Below are 18,622 nucleotides of genomic sequence, written 5' to 3' on the forward strand. Positions count from 1 at the left end.
AGTCCAGTTAGTGACCATGGGCGACAACCGTGAAACAGAAAGTTGGCTATTTGAGAAACAAGTTGTCGAAGGACGATGATTTTCACTGTTCACCTCTTTTCCGATCATGATCGATTGCGGTTCACCTTACTTGTTCGGAACATACTCCAAACTCTTGAAAACAAAATTTGNGAGGTGAGGCGACCTCATAAGTGAATCTGAGGGGATCGTATGGCTGGATCTGAATACGTCTNACTTTTCGCCGAGGTTGCTCCTCCGTGGATGCTTTTCCTTGTGGGGATATCCTCCAATTTCTTCAGCTACTTTATGATTTGGCTCTCCGTTTCTAACTATCTCCCAAAACCCCATNAACCATACATCTACTAAACTCGGGGTGCGACCCCCTGTGTGCCGGTCAGCTACTAAGTCATCCTACGTTGCTCCACGTCCCCCGCTCAGNACTATCTCCCAAAACCCCATTTATGGCTAATGTTTGTTTACATCTATATTAGTTCTAATTCACAAAACTTCCCCAACACCGCCGTTATGGTCACTAGCGTTGGAAATTTTCCTGATCAACGGGGTATCATTTTGGGCCTTCNTGCTCTGTCTCAACGGTACGGTATCGGAGTAGAGAGGAAAGTGGAGGCTCTGATGATACTACCCACACTGCTCAACTCTAGCGGGCTACCTNGGGTATCATTTTGGGCCTTCAAAAGGGTTTCGTTGGCCTCGGTGGTGCCATCCTAACTCAAATTAATTTAGCAATCCACGGCAACCAAAATTCTNTGTGGTGTTTTACTATTCTTTCTAGGGTGGAACTTGGTGGCTTAGACTTGGATTCATGCATCTCTAGGATTCTCGTGCCTACTCTCACANCATAGCGGTGTTCCTCTTGTTTCTCACCATAACCAAGAGAAACATTGCTTTCTCTCAGGCGGGCTATGCCGGTGGCGTCGCGGTCATCGTTATCTTAATCTGTCTACCCCTTCTGATAGCTATTAAAGAAGAACTTTTTCTCTTCAAACNAAGTTCACACGCAACAGTTCATGAAATAAATCACAATATTAATTTCACAGTTAAATAGGGAAGAGTANTATTCCCCGTGAAGAACTTAAGGAAATTTCAAAAAATTCTTTGCCGAGTGTCTCAAATGTATGTAAGGAGCCGCAAAGAGGAGAAGATTTCAGCANCTCCTTAGAGTGGTTCGATCAAACTCGACTTACTCCACTCACCAATCACCTATTGAGAATTTTGAAAAGAATCTTACTTGACTCTTTCCACGTATCAGAGTAAAACTGCTAGAAACTCTTTTTACGAGTTTAAAAGCAAACTCAATCCTTTCTACAACTCAAGATCAAAGCGTTATAGTTGTTGAAATTTTAAAGAATACAGATGAGTTCAAGAGTAAATTTATCATTTGAATATTCAAAACAATATAATCAAAATATAATATAACTCTCTCTCAAGAATAAGATTAAAAAAAAAAAAAAAAGTGAAAGTTTGGAAAGTCAACACAGAACTTTAGAAAAGTAAAGAATTGAAGAAAGGTAAAAATTGTGCATAAATTAGGAGAGTTTACAAAGGAAGATGGAGCAGCAAAAATCAGGGTATAAATGGTATATTTCATGAAATCATGTTGTTGTGAACATATCTAAAAAGATATATGGTGTAGGAGAGGAAGTTAGTGTTTGTTTCCGCTTGCGAAACCATTTTCCATCATTAAACTCTATCTATGTTGCGTTAGGTAAGATGTTTGGAACTGAATTTTCGGCACCAAATTGGGGACTCAAAATCTCATTCCCAATTTTCATTCTTCATTCTTTATTCTTCATTCTTTATTCCTCATTCTCGTTCTCATTTTCAGCCAATTCTCGTTCTCATTTTAAGCCAATGTTGACACCTCTTATTCCTAAATAATAATCAATTTCTAGCGCCCATTAGTCCAGTTAGTGACCATGGGCGACAACCGTGAAACAGAAAGTTGGCTATTTGAGAAACAAGTTGTCGAAGGACGATGATTTTCACTGTTCACCTCTTTTCCGATCATGATCGATTGCGGTTCACCTTACTTGTTCGGAACATACTCCAAACTCTTGAAAACAAAATTTGACTACAATCAAGCCCAACTTAATACCTTGGGATTTGCTAAAGATCTCGGCTCCAACCTCGGAGTTTTTGCCGGACTTTTCGCCGAGGTTGCTCCTCCGTGGATGCTTTTCCTTGTGGGGATATCCTCCAATTTCTTCAGCTACTTTATGATTTGGCTCTCCGTTTCTAACTATCTCCCAAAACCCCATTTATGGCTAATGTTTGTTTACATCTATATTAGTTCTAATTCACAAAACTTCCCCAACACCGCCGTTATGGTCACTAGCGTTGGAAATTTTCCTGATCAACGGGGTATCATTTTGGGCCTTCAAAAGGGTTTCGTTGGCCTCGGTGGTGCCATCCTAACTCAAATTAATTTAGCAATCCACGGCAACCAAAATTCTATCGATCTTCTCCTCCTTTCATGGCTACCCTCCATTGTATGTTTCTTGTGTTTTCTTCCAATTCGGACAATCAAAGCTCGAAAGCATCCACAGGAGCTCAAAGTGTTCTACCACTTGCTTTACGTGTCCATAGCCATAGCGGTGTTCCTCTTGTTTCTCACCATAACCAAGAGAAACATTGCTTTCTCTCAGGCGGGCTATGCCGGTGGCGTCGCGGTCATCGTTATCTTAATCTGTCTACCCCTTCTGATAGCTATTAAAGAAGAACTTTTTCTCTTCAAACTCGGTAAACAAACCATGAATCCTTCTGTTGTTGTTTCTATTCCCCGTGAAGAACTTAAGGAAATTTCAAAAAATTCTTTGCCGAGTGTCTCAAATGTATGTAAGGAGCCGCAAAGAGGAGAAGATTTCAGCATCTTGCAAGCTCTTCTAAGCAAAGACATGGCTCTTATTTTCATAGCGACGGTTTCTGCATGTGGGTCGTCCATTGCAGCCATTGACAATCTTGGGCAGATCGCCGAGTCACTTAAATATCCAAATCATTCCATAAGTATTTTGGTTTCATGGATTTCCATATTCAATTTCTTTGGTCGAGTCTTCTCCGGTTTCATCTCTGAGACCAAATACAAATTACCCCGTCCTTTCCTATTCGGTCTTACCCAAGTTTTCACTTGCATCGGCTTGCTCTCCATCGCATTCCCTTATATAAATTCAGTCTATGTAGCTTCCTTGATCATTGGGTTTGGCCTTGGAGCCCAAACTCCATTGATATTCGCCATAATCTCTTATCTCTTCGGCCTCAAACATTACTCGACACTGCTCAACTGTGGGCAACTGGCTGTCCCACTTGGATCTTATATAATGAACGTAGAAGTTATAGGGAAGTTTTATGATGCAGAAGCCACTAAAATTGGAAATGTGAAGAACGGGAAGGGCCTGACTTGTACTGGAACTCATTGCTTTAGTGAATCGTTCATGATTTTGGCTGNTTATTTTCATAGCGACGGTTTCTGCATGTGGGTCGTCCATTGCAGCCATTGACAATCNGTATCAGAGTAAAACTGCTAGAAACTCTTTTTACGAGTTTAAAAGCAAACTCAATCCTTTCTACAACTCAAGATCAAAGCGTTATAGTTGTTGAAATTTTAAAGAATACAGATGAGTTCAAGAGTAAATTTATCATTTGAATATTCAAAACAATATAATCAAAATATAATATAACTCTCTCTCAAGAATAAGATTAAAAAAAAAAAAAAAAGTGAAAGTTTGGAAAGTCAACACAGAACTTTAGAAAAGTAAAGAATTGAAGAAAGGTAAAAATTGTGCATAATCGCCGAGTCACTTAAATATCCAAATCATTCCATAAGTATTTTGGTTTCATGGATTTCCATATTCAATTTCTTTGGTCGAGTCTTCTCCGGTTTCATCTCTGAAACCCTTATGACCAAATACAAATTACCTCGCCCTTTCATGTTCGGTCTTACCCAACTTTTCACCTGCACCAGCTTGCTCTCCATCGCATTCCCTTATATAAATTCAGTCTATGTAACTTTGTTGATCATTGGGTTTGGCCTTGGAGCCCAAACTCCATTGATATTCGCCATAATCTCTTATCTCTTCGGCCTCAAACATTACTCGACACTGCTCAACTGTGGGCAACTGGCTGTCCCACTTGGATCTTATATAATGAACGTAGAAGTTATAGGGAAGTTTTATGATGCAGAAGCCACTAAAATTGGAAATGTGAAGAACGGGAAGGGCCTGACTTGTACTGGAACTCATTGCTTTAGTGAATCGTTCATGATTTTGGCTGCAGTGACGTTGTTTGGAGCGATGGCTTCATTTGTGCTAGCTTATAGAACTCGAGACTTCTACAAAGGAGATGTATATAAGAAATACAGAGATGACATGGAGGTTAAGCATTCGAACGTTGAATTATATTCTTCCGATGATAAGAACAATGAACACAAAATGAAAACTGATGATCATAGTAAATAAGAGAAACTACTCAACAAAAGCATACTTACTTTAGGACCTTCTACTTTAGTTTTAACCTTTTGATTTTGTGTTGTTGATGTTTCATTCTTTTGTAAGGATTGCTNCAATATAATCAAAATATAATATAACTCTCTCTCAAGAATAAGATTAAAAAAAAAAAAAAAAGTGAAAGTTTGGAAAGTCAACACAGAACTTTAGAANAGTTATAGGGAAGTTTTATGATGCAGAAGCCACTAAAATTGGAAATGTGAAGAACGGGAAGGGCCTGACTTGTACTGGAACTCATTGCTTTAGTGAATCGTTCATGATTTTGGCTGCAGTGACGTTGTTTGGAGCGATGGCTTCATTTGTGCTAGCTTATAGAACTCGAGACTTCTACAAAGGAGATGTATATAAGAAATACAGAGATGACATGGAGGTTAAGCATTCGAACGTTGAATTATATTCTTCCGATGATAAGAACAATGAACACAAAATGAAAACTGATGATCATAGTAAATAAGAGAAACTACTCAACAAAAGCATACTTACTTTAGGACCTTCTACTTTAGTTTTAACCTTTTGATTTTGTGTTGTTGATGTTTCATTCTTTTGTAAGGATTGCTTTAATAGGTGACCATTTATAAATTTATTATCAAGAAAGTTAAATGACTAGTAAAACAATTTGTGGACATGGGAGGAAGGGAGTTTGAAATTTAATGTTTTTTGAACATTAGTGGCACCTGTCTTTTTATTTCTAACCATTGACATAGTTTACATTTGATATGTCATATACAAAATAGAGACGGTTACTTTTGATTTAGAATGAAAATCGACTCGATAATTTCTATAATTTAAAAAATAATAGTTAATCAAATAGATTTTTATATAATTCAACAAAAATTTACAAAAAGTAGGTTGTGAAAATCATTAACGAACATATCAAAAACAAAGTATATATTCAAAACATAAACTATCTAAACAATGACTTATATCTATATTCTACCGTGACTCGTTTTCTGAAATTAATTTGAGTTGGATGATTGAGAGTAGTCACCATTTTTTGAATAAGTCTCCTGAACCACAAACATTCTTGAGTAGCCATTGTAGCAGCTACATATTTTGCTTCACAACTGAACAAAGATACAATGCTTTGCTTTTTACTTCACCAAGAAATTGCAGTTGAACTTGTTGTGGAGCATCTGTCCTTCACATCACCAGCCCAATCAGCATCCACAAAACTACTTAAGAAAAATGACTTTGATTTCTCATACATTAATCCATAATTTAGAATGCCATCGATGTAACAAATAATCCTTTTTGCTGCAATTAAATGAGTCTCATGTGGCTTATCCATAAATTGACACACAACTCCTACTGAAAAAGCAATGTCTGGCCTCGTGATACGTAGGTGGCGCATCTTTTGTGGTTTGCTTACTATGCGTACCCATTTTAATCGCATGTAGAGAAGAGTTGTTGCTCTACAAACTCAACAAGCAAACCGCTGGTCCTTCTGTCCCAGTCTCCATGCTTCACCAAAACCCTCCCACCCTCGCTACCTCTGCCAGTTCGGAAGTCCCCGAGGTTTCGCCCTCGTGTTGCCAAAACATATGGAACAAGCCTGAAAGAGGGGAGGATTTCACCATCTTGCAAGCCGTGTTCAGCAAAGATATGGCTCTTATTTGCTTAGCTACATTTTCTGGATGTGGGTCCTCTCTAGCCGCTATAGATAATCTAGGTCAAGTTGGGGAATCACTTGGCTACCCACAACGAGCCATAGGCATCCTTGTTTCCTGGGTTTCCATATTCAATTTCTTCGGTCGAGTTTTCTCTGGCTTCATCTCAGAAACCCTGATGACCAAATACAAGTTACCTCGTCCTCTAACCTTTGCTTTTGCCTTTCTCATCACTTGCATTGGCCAGCTTTTCATCGCCTACCCTTTCCCAGGCTCCATCTACTTAGCTGCCATAATTATTGGGTTTGGATTTGGAGCTCAAAATCCAATGCTATTTGCTGTAATATCTAAGATGTTTGGTCTTAGACGTTACTCGACGCTGTTCAATTATGGGCTATTGGCAGCCCCATTTGGGTCTTACATACTGAACGGGGATGTTGTCGGGAAGCTGTACTATATGGAAGCTTTACGTGAACATAAGCAGATTGCGGGGAAGGGGTTAACTTGCACTGGAGCTCATTGCTTTGGTGGGTCTTTTACAAGACTCGAGAATTCTACAAAAGGGATGTGTATAAGAACTTTAACGAGGAGATATGGATCCACAAATCGAAATGGAGTTCTATCGGTTAGATAACAAGAAGAACATTGAGGATTAAATTCAAACCATTCGACTTTCAAACTCAAACCATTCGACTTTCAAACCCCGCATGCTCACTCAATTTGAGGGGAGATATTTTGTGAGAGGATGGATTCTTTCTTTGTATCCCACCACTTTTTTGTACTAAATTTTTTTACTTTTCATTTTAATGTAATTATTCATTTCATTTATGTAGGCCAAACATTTGTCCTTTTCTAAATTATTTAAAAAATATATAAATATTTAAAACTTATTAGAGAAACTTCTAAAAAGTGAGCTCAGTCTTAAGTTGACGGATTTGGTCTTTTTAAAAATTGAACTCTCTAGTTATTGGGCTTGATGTCATTAAACTAGTGATGATCTTTTAAGATAAAATTTCATTAGAAGACCTCTTTGTCGACCGAAACATGAAGTATCGAAAAAAATGATTTTTCTACTAATTATAACGACCATATTATTCTACTGAAATAAAGCCGCAAACCACTATTACAAACATCACATGACTGTTAAGTGCAGAAACATTCATTTAAAATAGTTCATAAACGATGTCTTGGACTTAAGTGTTCCAAGTAATAATCTTTAAAACAACGTACAAAAATATATATAAAATGAAAATAAATGTCGTAACAACTGTGACAACATCAGAAAAACAAAAGAATGTCCTAATCTAACCTAAGGCTACAAAATAGACAAAAATGCAACTACCTAACATTGGTTTCATGACCTCCACCCTGACGCGGTTGTCATTTTTATAGGGGTGTCTTACCTTTACCTAAAATGTAAGAGTAGCACATGGCTGGAGTGTTTTAAGAAATACTCAGTAAATAATCCCACTATTGGGGTCGGGTAATGCAAACACATGGAACGTGATGGGACCTATCCTTTTAATATATCATAACATAATGTGGCATAACATGACATAACAAAGCATAACATCGAACAACATAGCATAACTTAACATATCATGCATACATACGACACGTGTCGGGGCCTCGGGGCACGGGTCATCATACATTATGCAATTCATCCAACTAAGTCAATAATAGAGCCACTTACTTGGCTGGCCTATGCCCAAATCACTCAACAATCCTAAAACTTGTTTGAACCGAAGTTCAATTCAACCTATGTAACTCACGACAACATATTAAGACATATGACATACATAAATTACCTAAAAGTACCCGTTCATTTAACATTTAGCTTAAAATATAATTTATATTGGCCATTTAAAAGTCATACTAACTTTAAATGACTCTAATAAGGTCAAAATAGCTTTAGAGGGGCCAAAAACGTACGGAAGGAGGCCAAAAACCTTAATCCAACCCGAATAAGCAGATTAGAAGTCGTGGAGCACTGAGTCGATTTTAAGCTAAGCCAAGCTGAAGACAGTGGCATGTACAGGTCAAAATTGTGATCGAGTTCGATTTGTGGGTCGATTTTTGGGACAGGAGTGCACGCGAGTTGTAGAACTGAGTCAGGGCAGGAGCGCACGCGATGTGCCATCGAGGAGGTTGAGTCCCGAAGGGGGGTTGACACGAGGCGGTGTGCCAGTAAGGACTTTGGCCCCAATGGGGAGTTGATTGAGGGGTCCCACATTGATTGGAGAAGGGAATGAGTGCTAGTGAGTACGCTTGGCCCGGAAGGGGGGTGAATTGTAAGATCCCACATCAGTTGGGGAGGAGAACAAAACACCCTTTACAAGGGTGTGGAAACCTCTCCCTAGCAGACATGTTTTAAAAACCTTGATGGGAAGCTCGAAAAGGAAAGTCCAAAGGACAATATCTGCTAGCGGTTGCTCGGGCAAACCTCTCCTTAGCAGACGCATTTTAAAAACCTTGAGAGAAAGTTCGAAAAGAAAAGCACAGAGAGGACAACATCGACTAGTGGTGGGTTTGGATGGTTACATTTAAAGGGACAATTCTTTAAAAAAAAATTGAAGGGAAATAACTTTTGGAAAGCCAAATTTAGCCAAGTTTTTCATAATTATTTGAGCCAAGTTTTTCTTGGTTAATTAAATGGTATGAACTAATTTTTTATAGAATTTTTTATGAAAAACTTTTCAACTTTGATGAAGAACAAAGTTGAAATGAGTTGGGTGGAAAACATATGAAAATGGGAAGAACTGAACTTTAATGAGTTATGCTCAAAAATAGAACTTGATATGTGCTGGTATCATACGTTCAAATAAACATGGTCTCCCAATAGAGCTCCTACTTTTTTGCCTCTCAAATGGAAGAGAGGCCATATGTGTACTTAATAGTTATCAGATACAAGGGTCGTTCTCTTTTAGAACTTGACATGACGTTATGGATCTGTTCACCAACTAATATTTTGTAGATAAAAATTTGATATTGATCAAATTTATTCCACGATGATCCTAGAAAATCATTCAATATTAGAACTAAAACGAGGTAGTGCATCATAATTTTAAGATAAACAAGATCACGATGTAGGCATAAATAAAGTGGCTAACTAATTTATCTTAAAGATCCTATACTAAACCTTAAGGATCAGATGTGCTCAAATGTCATCTCCAACCATGGATATGACAACCTTAGAAGGTGAATAGAGTTTTAAATAAATAAAAAGTATTTAAATATGCTTAATTTTCCAAATTATCAAACTTTTTAGATCAATTAAAAATCACAATTACACATCAAGTATGGAAATAATTCAAAACAATAAAATAATCACAATATTAATTCCACAGCTAAACAGGTAAGAGGAAGAGCATATAACATGGTAGTCTTTACGGTTGGATCAAACTCAAATCTTTCTTTTGACTCTTTCCACATATCAGAATAAGATTGCAGCAAACTGTTTTTTGGGAGTTTAAAAGTAAACTCAATTCTTTCTATGACTCAAGATAAAACGGTTACTGATATTAAAATTTTGAAGAATACATCACAGCTCATTTGAAGAGTAGATTTACAATTTGAATATTCAAAACAATATTCTCCTAATACAATATATCTCTCAAGAATAAGATTAAAAACTGAAAAGAGAAAATTTAGAGAGATGAACCATAAGAGTTTAAAAAGGAAGATGGAGTAGCAAAAAAAAAATCATTGTATATATGGTATATTTCATGAAATTATAGTGTTGTGAAATTATATTGTTTTGTGAAAAAGATATATAAGGGGTAGGAGAGGAAATTGCGGTTTGTTTGAGCCTGCCAAACCATTTTCCATCAATAAACTCTATCTATGTTGTGTTAGGTAAGATGTTTGGAACTCAATTTCCAATTATGTTGTGTTAGGTAAGATGTTTGGAACTGAATTTCCAATTGGGGACTCAAAATCTCATTCCCAATTTTCTTTCTTCTTTCTTCTTTCTTCTTTCTTCTTTCTTCCTTATTCCTTATTCCTTATTCCTTATTCCTTATTCCTTATTCCTTATTCCTCGTTCCGTGTTCCGTATTTCTCATTCTCATTCCCATTTTCAGCCAATGCTGACACCTCTTATTCTTAAGGAATAATCAATTTCTAGCGCCCATTAGTCCAGTTAGTGACCATGGGTGACAACCGTGAAACAGAAAGTTGGCTATTTGTGAAACAAGTTGTTGTTGGACGATGGTTTTCAGTGTTCACCTCTTTTCCGATTATGATCGGCTGCAGTTCACCTTACTTGTTCGGAACATAATCCAAACTCTTAAAAACAAAGTTCGACTACAATCAAACCCAGCTTAATACCTTGGGATTTGCAAAAGATCTCGGCTCCAACCTCGGAGTTTTTGCCAGGCTTTTCGCCGAGGTGGCTCCTCCGTGGATGCTTTTCTTTGTGGGATATCCTCCAATTTCTTCGGCTACTTTATGATTTGGCTCTCTGTTTCTAACTACGTCCAAAAACTTCATTTATGGCTAATGTTTGTTTACATCTACATTACTTCTAATTCACAGAACTTCCCCAACACCGCCATTATGGTCACTAGCGTCAGAAATTTTTTCGATCAACGCGGTATCATTTTGGGCCTTCTCAAGGGTTTTGTTGGCCTCGGTGGGGCCATCCTAACTCAAATTAATTTAGCAATTTATGGCAACCAAAATTCTATCGATCTTCTCCTCCTTCTTTCATGGCTACCATCCATTGTATGTTTCTTGTGTTTTCTTCCAATTCGTTCAATCAAAGCTCGGAAGCATCCACAGGAGCTCAAAGTGTTCTTCCACTTGCTTTACGTGTCCATAGCGATAGCAGTGTTCCTCTTGTTTCTCACCATAACTCAGAGAAACATTGCTTTCTCTCAGGCTGGCTATGTCGGTGGTGTCGTGGTCATCGTCGTCTTAATCTTTCTGCCTCTTCTGATAGCTATTAAAGAAGAACTTTTTCTCTTCAAACTCGGTAAACAAACCAAGAATCCTTCGGTTGTTGTTTCGATTCCCCCTAAACAACTTGAGAAAATTTCAAAAACTTATTTGTCGAGGGTCTCAAATGTATCTAAGGAGCTGCAAAGAGGAGAAGATTTCAGCATCTTATAAGCTCTTCTAAGCAAAGACATGACTCTTATTTTCATAGCAACGGTGTCTGCATGTGGGTCGTCCGTTGCCGCCATGGACAATCTTGGGCAAATCGCCGAGTCACTTAAATATCCAAATCATTCCATAAGTATTTTGGTTTCATGGATTTCCATATTCAATTTCTTTGGTTGGGTCTTCTTCGGTTTCATCTCTGAAACCCTTATGACCAAATACAAATTACCTCGCCCTTTCATGTTCGGTCTTACCCAACTTTTTACCTGCACCGGCTTGCTCTCCATCGCATTCCCTTATATTAATTCAGTCTATGTAGCTTTGTTGATCATTGGGTTTGGCCTTGGAGCCCAAACTTCATTGATATTCGCCATAATCTCTGATCTCTTCGGCCTCAAACATTACTCAACACTGCTCAACTGTGGGCAATCCCACTTGGATCTTATATAATGAACGTGGAAGTAATAGGGAGGTTTTACGACTATCTAAGCTTTTGGGAGTTCCTGAGGTACCTAAGGTAGTTTTCATGCATATCATAAACCAAAATGTGGTTTAGAGGAAGTTCACGTAACCTAGGGCCGCAGGATCTCTTGAATGGCCTGAATTCGAACCTACGCGCGAAGAGCCCAATTGATTTCAAACTTGTGGCGTTAGCCACTCAAGCACATCAACATTTGTTAGAAAAAACTATGTTTAATTTCATAAATTATGTAAAAGTCAAATGGTCAATTTGACTTATTCTTTGTGGAGATTAAAGGGGATCGGGAATAAATCTCGTCCACAAACATCTCGAATAAATCCCGTCCACAAACGTCTTTTATCGGGAGACTATAAATACCCACAATATGTTATGTAAAATTCAGATTCGTGGATGAATGTAACTCAGATCTCAAATTGAGACGTTTTTCTTAGAAATCCGAGCATCATATTTGTCATTTCTAAGTTTCAAGCAATTCTTGTGGTAGAATTGCACCCGAGCCATTCAATCAAGCCTTGATCAAGTTAGATTGTGGAGTGACTCAATTTAGAACAAGGTTCCAAATCTTGCTTCTAGATCTTCGATCGTAAGAGGTAATCTAATTCTAGCCTTATCTCTTGGTTGATCCAAATTTCGTATAAGGAGGTGTTAAATACTTTGATTCGAGGGTTCTTGCTAAAACAAAAGCTTGGATCGTTCAGCTGAGGATTAGGGTTGCCTTATCAGTTTGGTATCAGAGCGTAGGTTGCATCTTTGTGGCCAACTCCAGAATTGATTTTATCTTTAATTTCTTCTATTGTTTATCGTCTCTTTAAATCTGTCATTTATTTTCTTACTGTCATTTCCAACGTTCTTCATTATCTTCCTACTTTGTTCATAATGTCCTGTTAAAGATCATATTTAGATCTTGAAAGAAAAAAAAAATTCTTATCATATTGTTCTTAATAAATCCTTATCATTAGACCATTTGCACATTTATTTGAAGATCAAATAAATTTCAATTCTCATTTTTTCCATAAAGCATATAAATCTGGAATTGTTGTGTTCGATCTTCACGATCATTCTTTGTCCCTTATTTATTTGTTCATTTCTTGTTTTATTTTGTTGTTACTACATAATTACCTTGTCTTGATTGTCTTGAATAGCTCGTACTATCAAAATTGCTTTATCCATATTACCTACCTTGATCAGAAATTAGTCACTTTCCTAAATAGCCTACCTTTGTGTGTTAAACACGAGTGTTCCTGAGTGTAAAATCAGTGAGTTGAGTGTGTGAGGTTCTAATCATATAAAACTATTGTTCGTACAATCATGAACCAAGACGAGAAAAATGGAGGGGAGATCAATGATCTAGTTGAAGAAGTCCAGAAGAATGAGGAAAACTAGAAGATGGTATTCATTTGGCACTTATTACAAGAAGACTTCTTAAAACTCAAGTTATGGAGAATGATGTTGATGATCAAAGAGACAACCTATTTCACACGCGGTGTTTAGTCAAGGGGACTGCTTGTAGTCTTATCATTGATAGTGGAAGTTGCACCAATGTAGTAAGTACTATGTTGATCAAAAGGTTGCAAATTTCAACTCAAGATCATCTTAAACCTTACAAGCTCCAATGGCTCAATGATAGTGGAACAATGAAGGTAATTTCCCAAGCTTTAATATCTTTTACTTTGGGAAAATATAAAGATGAAGTTCTTTGAGATGTGTTGCCAATGCATGCTGGAGACATATTGCTTGGGTGACCATGGCAATTTGACAGGAGGGTTATGTATGATGGCTATTTGAATAGGTATTCTTTTGTCAAAGATGGTAGAAAAACCACTCTTATACCTTTGAGTTCNTCAAATAAATTTCAATTCTCATTTTTTCCATAAAGCATATAAATCTGGAATTGTTGTGTTCGATCTTCACGATCATTCTTTGTCCCTTATTTATTTGTTCATTTCTTGTTTTATTTTGTTGTTACTACATAATTACCTTGTCTTGATTGTCTTGAATAGCTCGTACTATCAAAATTGCTTTATCCATATTACCTACCTTGATCAGAAATTAGTCACTTTCCTAAATAGCCTACCTTTGTGTGTTAAACACGAGTGTTCCTGAGTGTAAAATCAGTGAGTTGAGTGTGTGAGGTTCTAATCATATAAAACTATTGTTCGTACAATCATGAACCAAGACGAGAAAAATGGAGGGGAGATCAATGATCTAGTTGAAGAAGTCCAGAAGAATGAGGAAAACTAGAAGATGGTATTCATTTGGCACTTATTACAAGAAGACTTCTTAAAACTCAAGTTATGGAGAATGATGTTGATGATCAAAGAGACAACCTATTTCACACGCGGTGTTTAGTCAAGGGGACTGCTTGTAGTCTTATCATTGATAGTGGAAGTTGCACCAATGTAGTAAGTACTATGTTGATCAAAAGGTTGCAAATTTCAACTCAAGATCATCTTAAACCTTACAAGCTCCAATGGCTCAATGATAGTGGAACAATGAAGGTAATTTCCCAAGCTTTAATATCTTTTACTTTGGGAAAATATAAAGATGAAGTTCTTTGAGATGTGTTGCCAATGCATGCTGGAGACATATTGCTTGGGTGACCATGGCAATTTGACAGGAGGGTTATGTATGATGGCTATTTGAATAGGTATTCTTTTGTCAAAGATGGTAGAAAAACCACTCTTATACCTTTGAGTTCTGCAAATGTATTTGCTGATCAATTAAAGTTGGAGGAAAGAAAGAGTTTGAGGAAAAAGAGTTAAAAGAAAAACAAGAGTTGAGTGAAAAAAGAGAGAAAAATCAAAGAGAAAAAAAAGAAGAATGAAGAAAGAGATGAAATTGAAGAAAAAAGAAAGAGAGAGAGTTATTTTGATACAGTTGGAGAGGTGAGAAGGTTTTCACAAAAATCTATCTTTGTACTTATGTACAATGGAAGATTTTTGGTCTCTAACTACAACAACTTGGCTTTGCCTAGTATTTTTCAATCTATTTTACAGTAATTTGAAGACATGTTTCAAGATAAAGAAATACCTCTCATTAGAGGTACTGAACATAAAATAGACTTCATTCCAAGGACTGTCATTCCTTATAAGCCAGCTTATCAGGTCAATCCAACCGAGACAAAAGAAATTCAAAGGCAAGTGGAGGAGCTCATGGAGAAGGGCTATGTACGAGAAAGTTTGAGTCCATGTTCTATACGAGACTTATTGGTGCCAAAGAAAGATGAAACTTGGCGCATATGCATGGATAATAGAGTCATCAACAAAATCACGGTAAAATGTTGACATCCTATTCCTAGGTTAGACGATATGCTTGATTTATTGCATGATTCGTGTCTATTTATAAAAATTATTTTGAAATCTGGATATCATCAAATTAGAATGCACGTAGGAGATGAATGGAAAACAACTTTCAATATTAAGTTTGGATTGTATGAATGGCTTGTTATGCCTTTTAGGTTAACTAATGCTCCTAGTACACCTATGCGCTTAATATATAATGTTTTGAGAAAATATATGAGAAAACATGTTGTTGTTTATATTGATGATATTATAATTTATTTGAAGATTTTGCTTGAGCATGTGGAGCATGTTAAATTAGTTTTGATTACACATAGAAAAGAGAAATTTAATTTTAATAAGGGTAGTTTTTGCATGGAAAAAGTTCACTCTATTGCCTTCATAGTTGATAAAAGTAGAATAGCATTAGATAGAGACAAAGTTAAATTCATTATGGATTTGCCAACACCAAAGAATGCATGTAAAGTTCGAGTTTTCATGAGTTAGCTAACCTCTATAAGAGATATATAAATGATTTTAGAACCATAACTGAAACTATTGAATGACTTAGTAAAAAAGAATGTTGTTTTTAAATGGGGAGGAATGAAAGATAATGCATTCAATTTGCTTAGGAACAAATTAAGCAATGCATCATTATTTGTTTTGCCTAGCTTTTATAAAACTTTTGAAATTGGATGTGATGCATGTGGTTTGGTCATAAGTGTTGTTTTAATTCAAGATGAAAAGCCGTTAGTGTATTTTAGTGAAAACCTAAATGGGGCAACATTGAAATACCCTACCTATGATAAAGAATTGGTTGTAGTTCATATATTGCATGTGCGGCAACACTACTTATGGCCTAGAGAATTTGTGATCCACTTTGATCATGAAAACTTGAAGTATGTGAAGGGTCAAAGCAAACTGAACCGTAGACATGCAAAGTGGGTGGAATTTATTGAAACATTTTCGTATGTCATCAAGTATAAGCAAGGTAAGGATAATACAGTAGCTCATGTGTTATCTAAAAGGTATGATCTCTTTACTTCTCTTACTGCAAAAATTCTTGGAGTTGAGCATATTATTGAATTATATAGAGATGACCAAGACTTTAGAACTATTTATGCATCTTGTCTTGCAAAAAAAAGTGGTGGATGATTATTATGTGTTTCATAAATTTTTAATTACTAAGAATATGCTTTGTATTCCTAAATGCTCTATAAAAGATTTGTTTTTGAGAGAAGCATATGGTGGTGCCTTAATGGGACATCTTAGGATTAATAAAGTTTATAAGATGTTGTATAAACATTTTTGTTGGCCAAAGATGAAGCATGTGGCAGATAGATTTATGGACGATGCAAAGCATATTGCTGACTTATTCTTTAAGAAAGTAGTTTATGGATTTAATACACTTCATTTGCTTCCTATTCCTACTAATTTCCTTCTAATATTTGTGTGAGCGAAGCATGCAGATTTGATCAAAACATTTCAAAAGGAGGTGACGGAAAGATGATTGCAGATTTGATCAAAACATTTCAAAAGGAGGTGACGGAAAGATGATTTTTTCTGATTCGAGGACAAATCCTTCTGAAGAGGGGGAAGATGATAAGAATCACCATGTTCCAAATGGACCTATAAGAGCTCAATTAATTTCAAACCTGTCGCATTAGCCACTCAATCACATCAACATTTGTTAGAAAAAACTATGTTTAATTTCATAAATTTTGTAAAAGTCAAATGGTCAATTTGACTTATTCTTTATGGAGATTAAAGGGGATCGGGAATAAATTCCGTCCACAAACGTCTTTTTTCGGGAGACTATAAATACCCACAATATGTTATGTAAAATTCAGATTCGTGGATGAATGTAATTCAGATCTCAAATTGAGACGTTTCCCTTAAAAATCCGAGCATCATATTTGCCATTTCTAAGTTTCAAGCAATTCTTGTGGTAGAATTGCACCTGAGCCATTCAATCAAGCCTTGATCAAGTTAAATTGTGGAGTGACTCTATTTAGAACAAGGTTCCAAATCTTGCTTCTAGATCTTTCGTAAGAGGTAATCTAATTCTAGCCTTATCTCTTGGTTGATACAAATTTCGTATAAGGAGGTGTTAATTACTTTGATTCGAGTGTTCTTACTAAAACAAAAACTTTGATCGTTGGGCTGAGGATTAGGGTTGCCTTATCACATTGCTTAGGTAGTAAATTATCGATATCCTAAATTGAAGAGGAGCAACCTCATCAAACATAATAACATGAAGGCCGATATAGTATAATGAATCTTGAACATATTCATGAAAAGGATAGCTGGTAACCCTCCACAAACCATAACGTGACACTAAAATGGAGGAAAGACCTCGTGTGTAGACAAACTACTGAGTCTACCTGTGTTGTCCGTTGTCCGTCTTGAGATGGGTTTATGGAACAAAATTCTATTTAGAGACTCTTAATAGTTTCCACACATGATAAAGCATTAACACAAACAACCTCGATGCACTACCTATATGACCAAAATGAGTCAAACTCAATAGCACTAATCATGAAGCTACAGGACATTTTTAGGTCTATTTATGTCCCTATAAGCACTAATAATTTTCTAGAGGGAATATGAAGTGGTCTCGGCTCTAAGATATCATTCACCACTGCTAATAGGCATGATAAGCTATCCAAGTTCTCCTANTTTTTGTTGGCCAAAGATGAAGCATGTGGCAGATAGATTTATGGACGATGCAAAGCATATTGCTGACTTATTCTTTAAGAAAGTAGTTTATGGATTTAATACACTTCATTTGCTTCCTATTCCTACTAATTTCCTTCTAATATTTGTGTGAGCGAAGCATGNTTTAACAAAACTGAATAAACTTTGAAAAAGCTTCACTTTTGTGTTCTAAGAAGTATGCCCAACNTTTTCTGATTCGAGGACAAATCCTTCTGAAGAGGGGGAAGATGATAAGAATCACCATGTTCCAAATGGACCTATAAGAGCTCAATTAATTTCAAACCTGTCGCATTAGCCACTCAATNCGGTTTATAACTTACATTCTTGTTTTAAGGAGATTTAATCAGATACAACAATCTAAACAAATACGTCATCTTTAACAAAACTGAATAAACTTTGAAAAAGCTTCACTTTTGTGTTCTAAGAAGTATGCCCAACTGAAACAAGAGAAATCATCCACAAGCACCATCACGTATTGAAGGCCGGTATAGCTTGCTGTTTGTGTTGGACCCAAAAGATCATAATGGATCAATTCCAATACTGTTGAAGCTCTACTCCTTGAGCTTGAGAAAGGAAGACGATGAGACTTGCCATATTGGCAGCCTAGACAAATCTCATCATGCTGAATATCTTTAAAAATAGGAACACCATCAAGATGTTGTTTTGTGAATATTTTCTGCAACAACTGAAAAACTCACCTAACACAAACGAGCATGCCAAAACGTTGAGCTTGCATTATGACCAATTTTCTTGATATATTCATCCCTAGCCGATAAAACATACAAGGATTCTTTTCGTTTTCAAAGAACAGGATATCAACAACAACATGTTTCACATTAGAAAGAATTTGAATATCTTTAGGACCAAAAAGAACATACTCTCCTAAATCTGTTACTTGTGATACAGAAAACAAGA

The 18,622-nt window shown here is 36.5% G+C and overlaps 2 protein-coding genes across 2 annotated transcripts; both read left to right on the forward strand.

The window, feature by feature from the left end:
• The first annotated feature begins 2,027 nt into the window (after window positions 1-2,027).
• Window positions 2,028-3,515, forward strand: LOC111784661. The gene has a single exon (XM_023665294.1). It carries the CDS (start codon window positions 2,028-2,030, stop codon window positions 3,513-3,515), a length of 1,488 nt encoding a protein of 495 aa, XP_023521062.1.
• Window positions 3,516-5,978: 2,463 nt separating this feature from the next.
• On the forward strand, window positions 5,979-6,761 carry LOC111784662 (probable transporter MCH1). Its single transcript, XM_023665295.1, has one exon. The coding sequence runs from the start codon at window positions 5,979-5,981 to the stop codon at window positions 6,759-6,761; it is 783 nt and encodes a 260-aa protein (XP_023521063.1).
• The last annotated feature ends 11,861 nt before the right edge of the window (window positions 6,762-18,622 follow it).

The sequence above is a fragment of the Cucurbita pepo genome, unplaced genomic scaffold, assembly GCF_002806865.2.
Source record: "Cucurbita pepo subsp. pepo cultivar mu-cu-16 unplaced genomic scaffold, ASM280686v2 Cp4.1_scaffold000258, whole genome shotgun sequence".
Lineage (NCBI taxonomy): Eukaryota > Viridiplantae > Streptophyta > Magnoliopsida > Cucurbitales > Cucurbitaceae > Cucurbita > Cucurbita pepo.

Bases quoted from the DNA above. Each gene is read 5' to 3' on its own strand.
- LOC111784662 (XM_023665295.1), top strand. From the start codon at position 5,979: ATGCTTCACCAAAACCCTCCCACCCTCGCTACCTCTGCCAGTTCGGAA.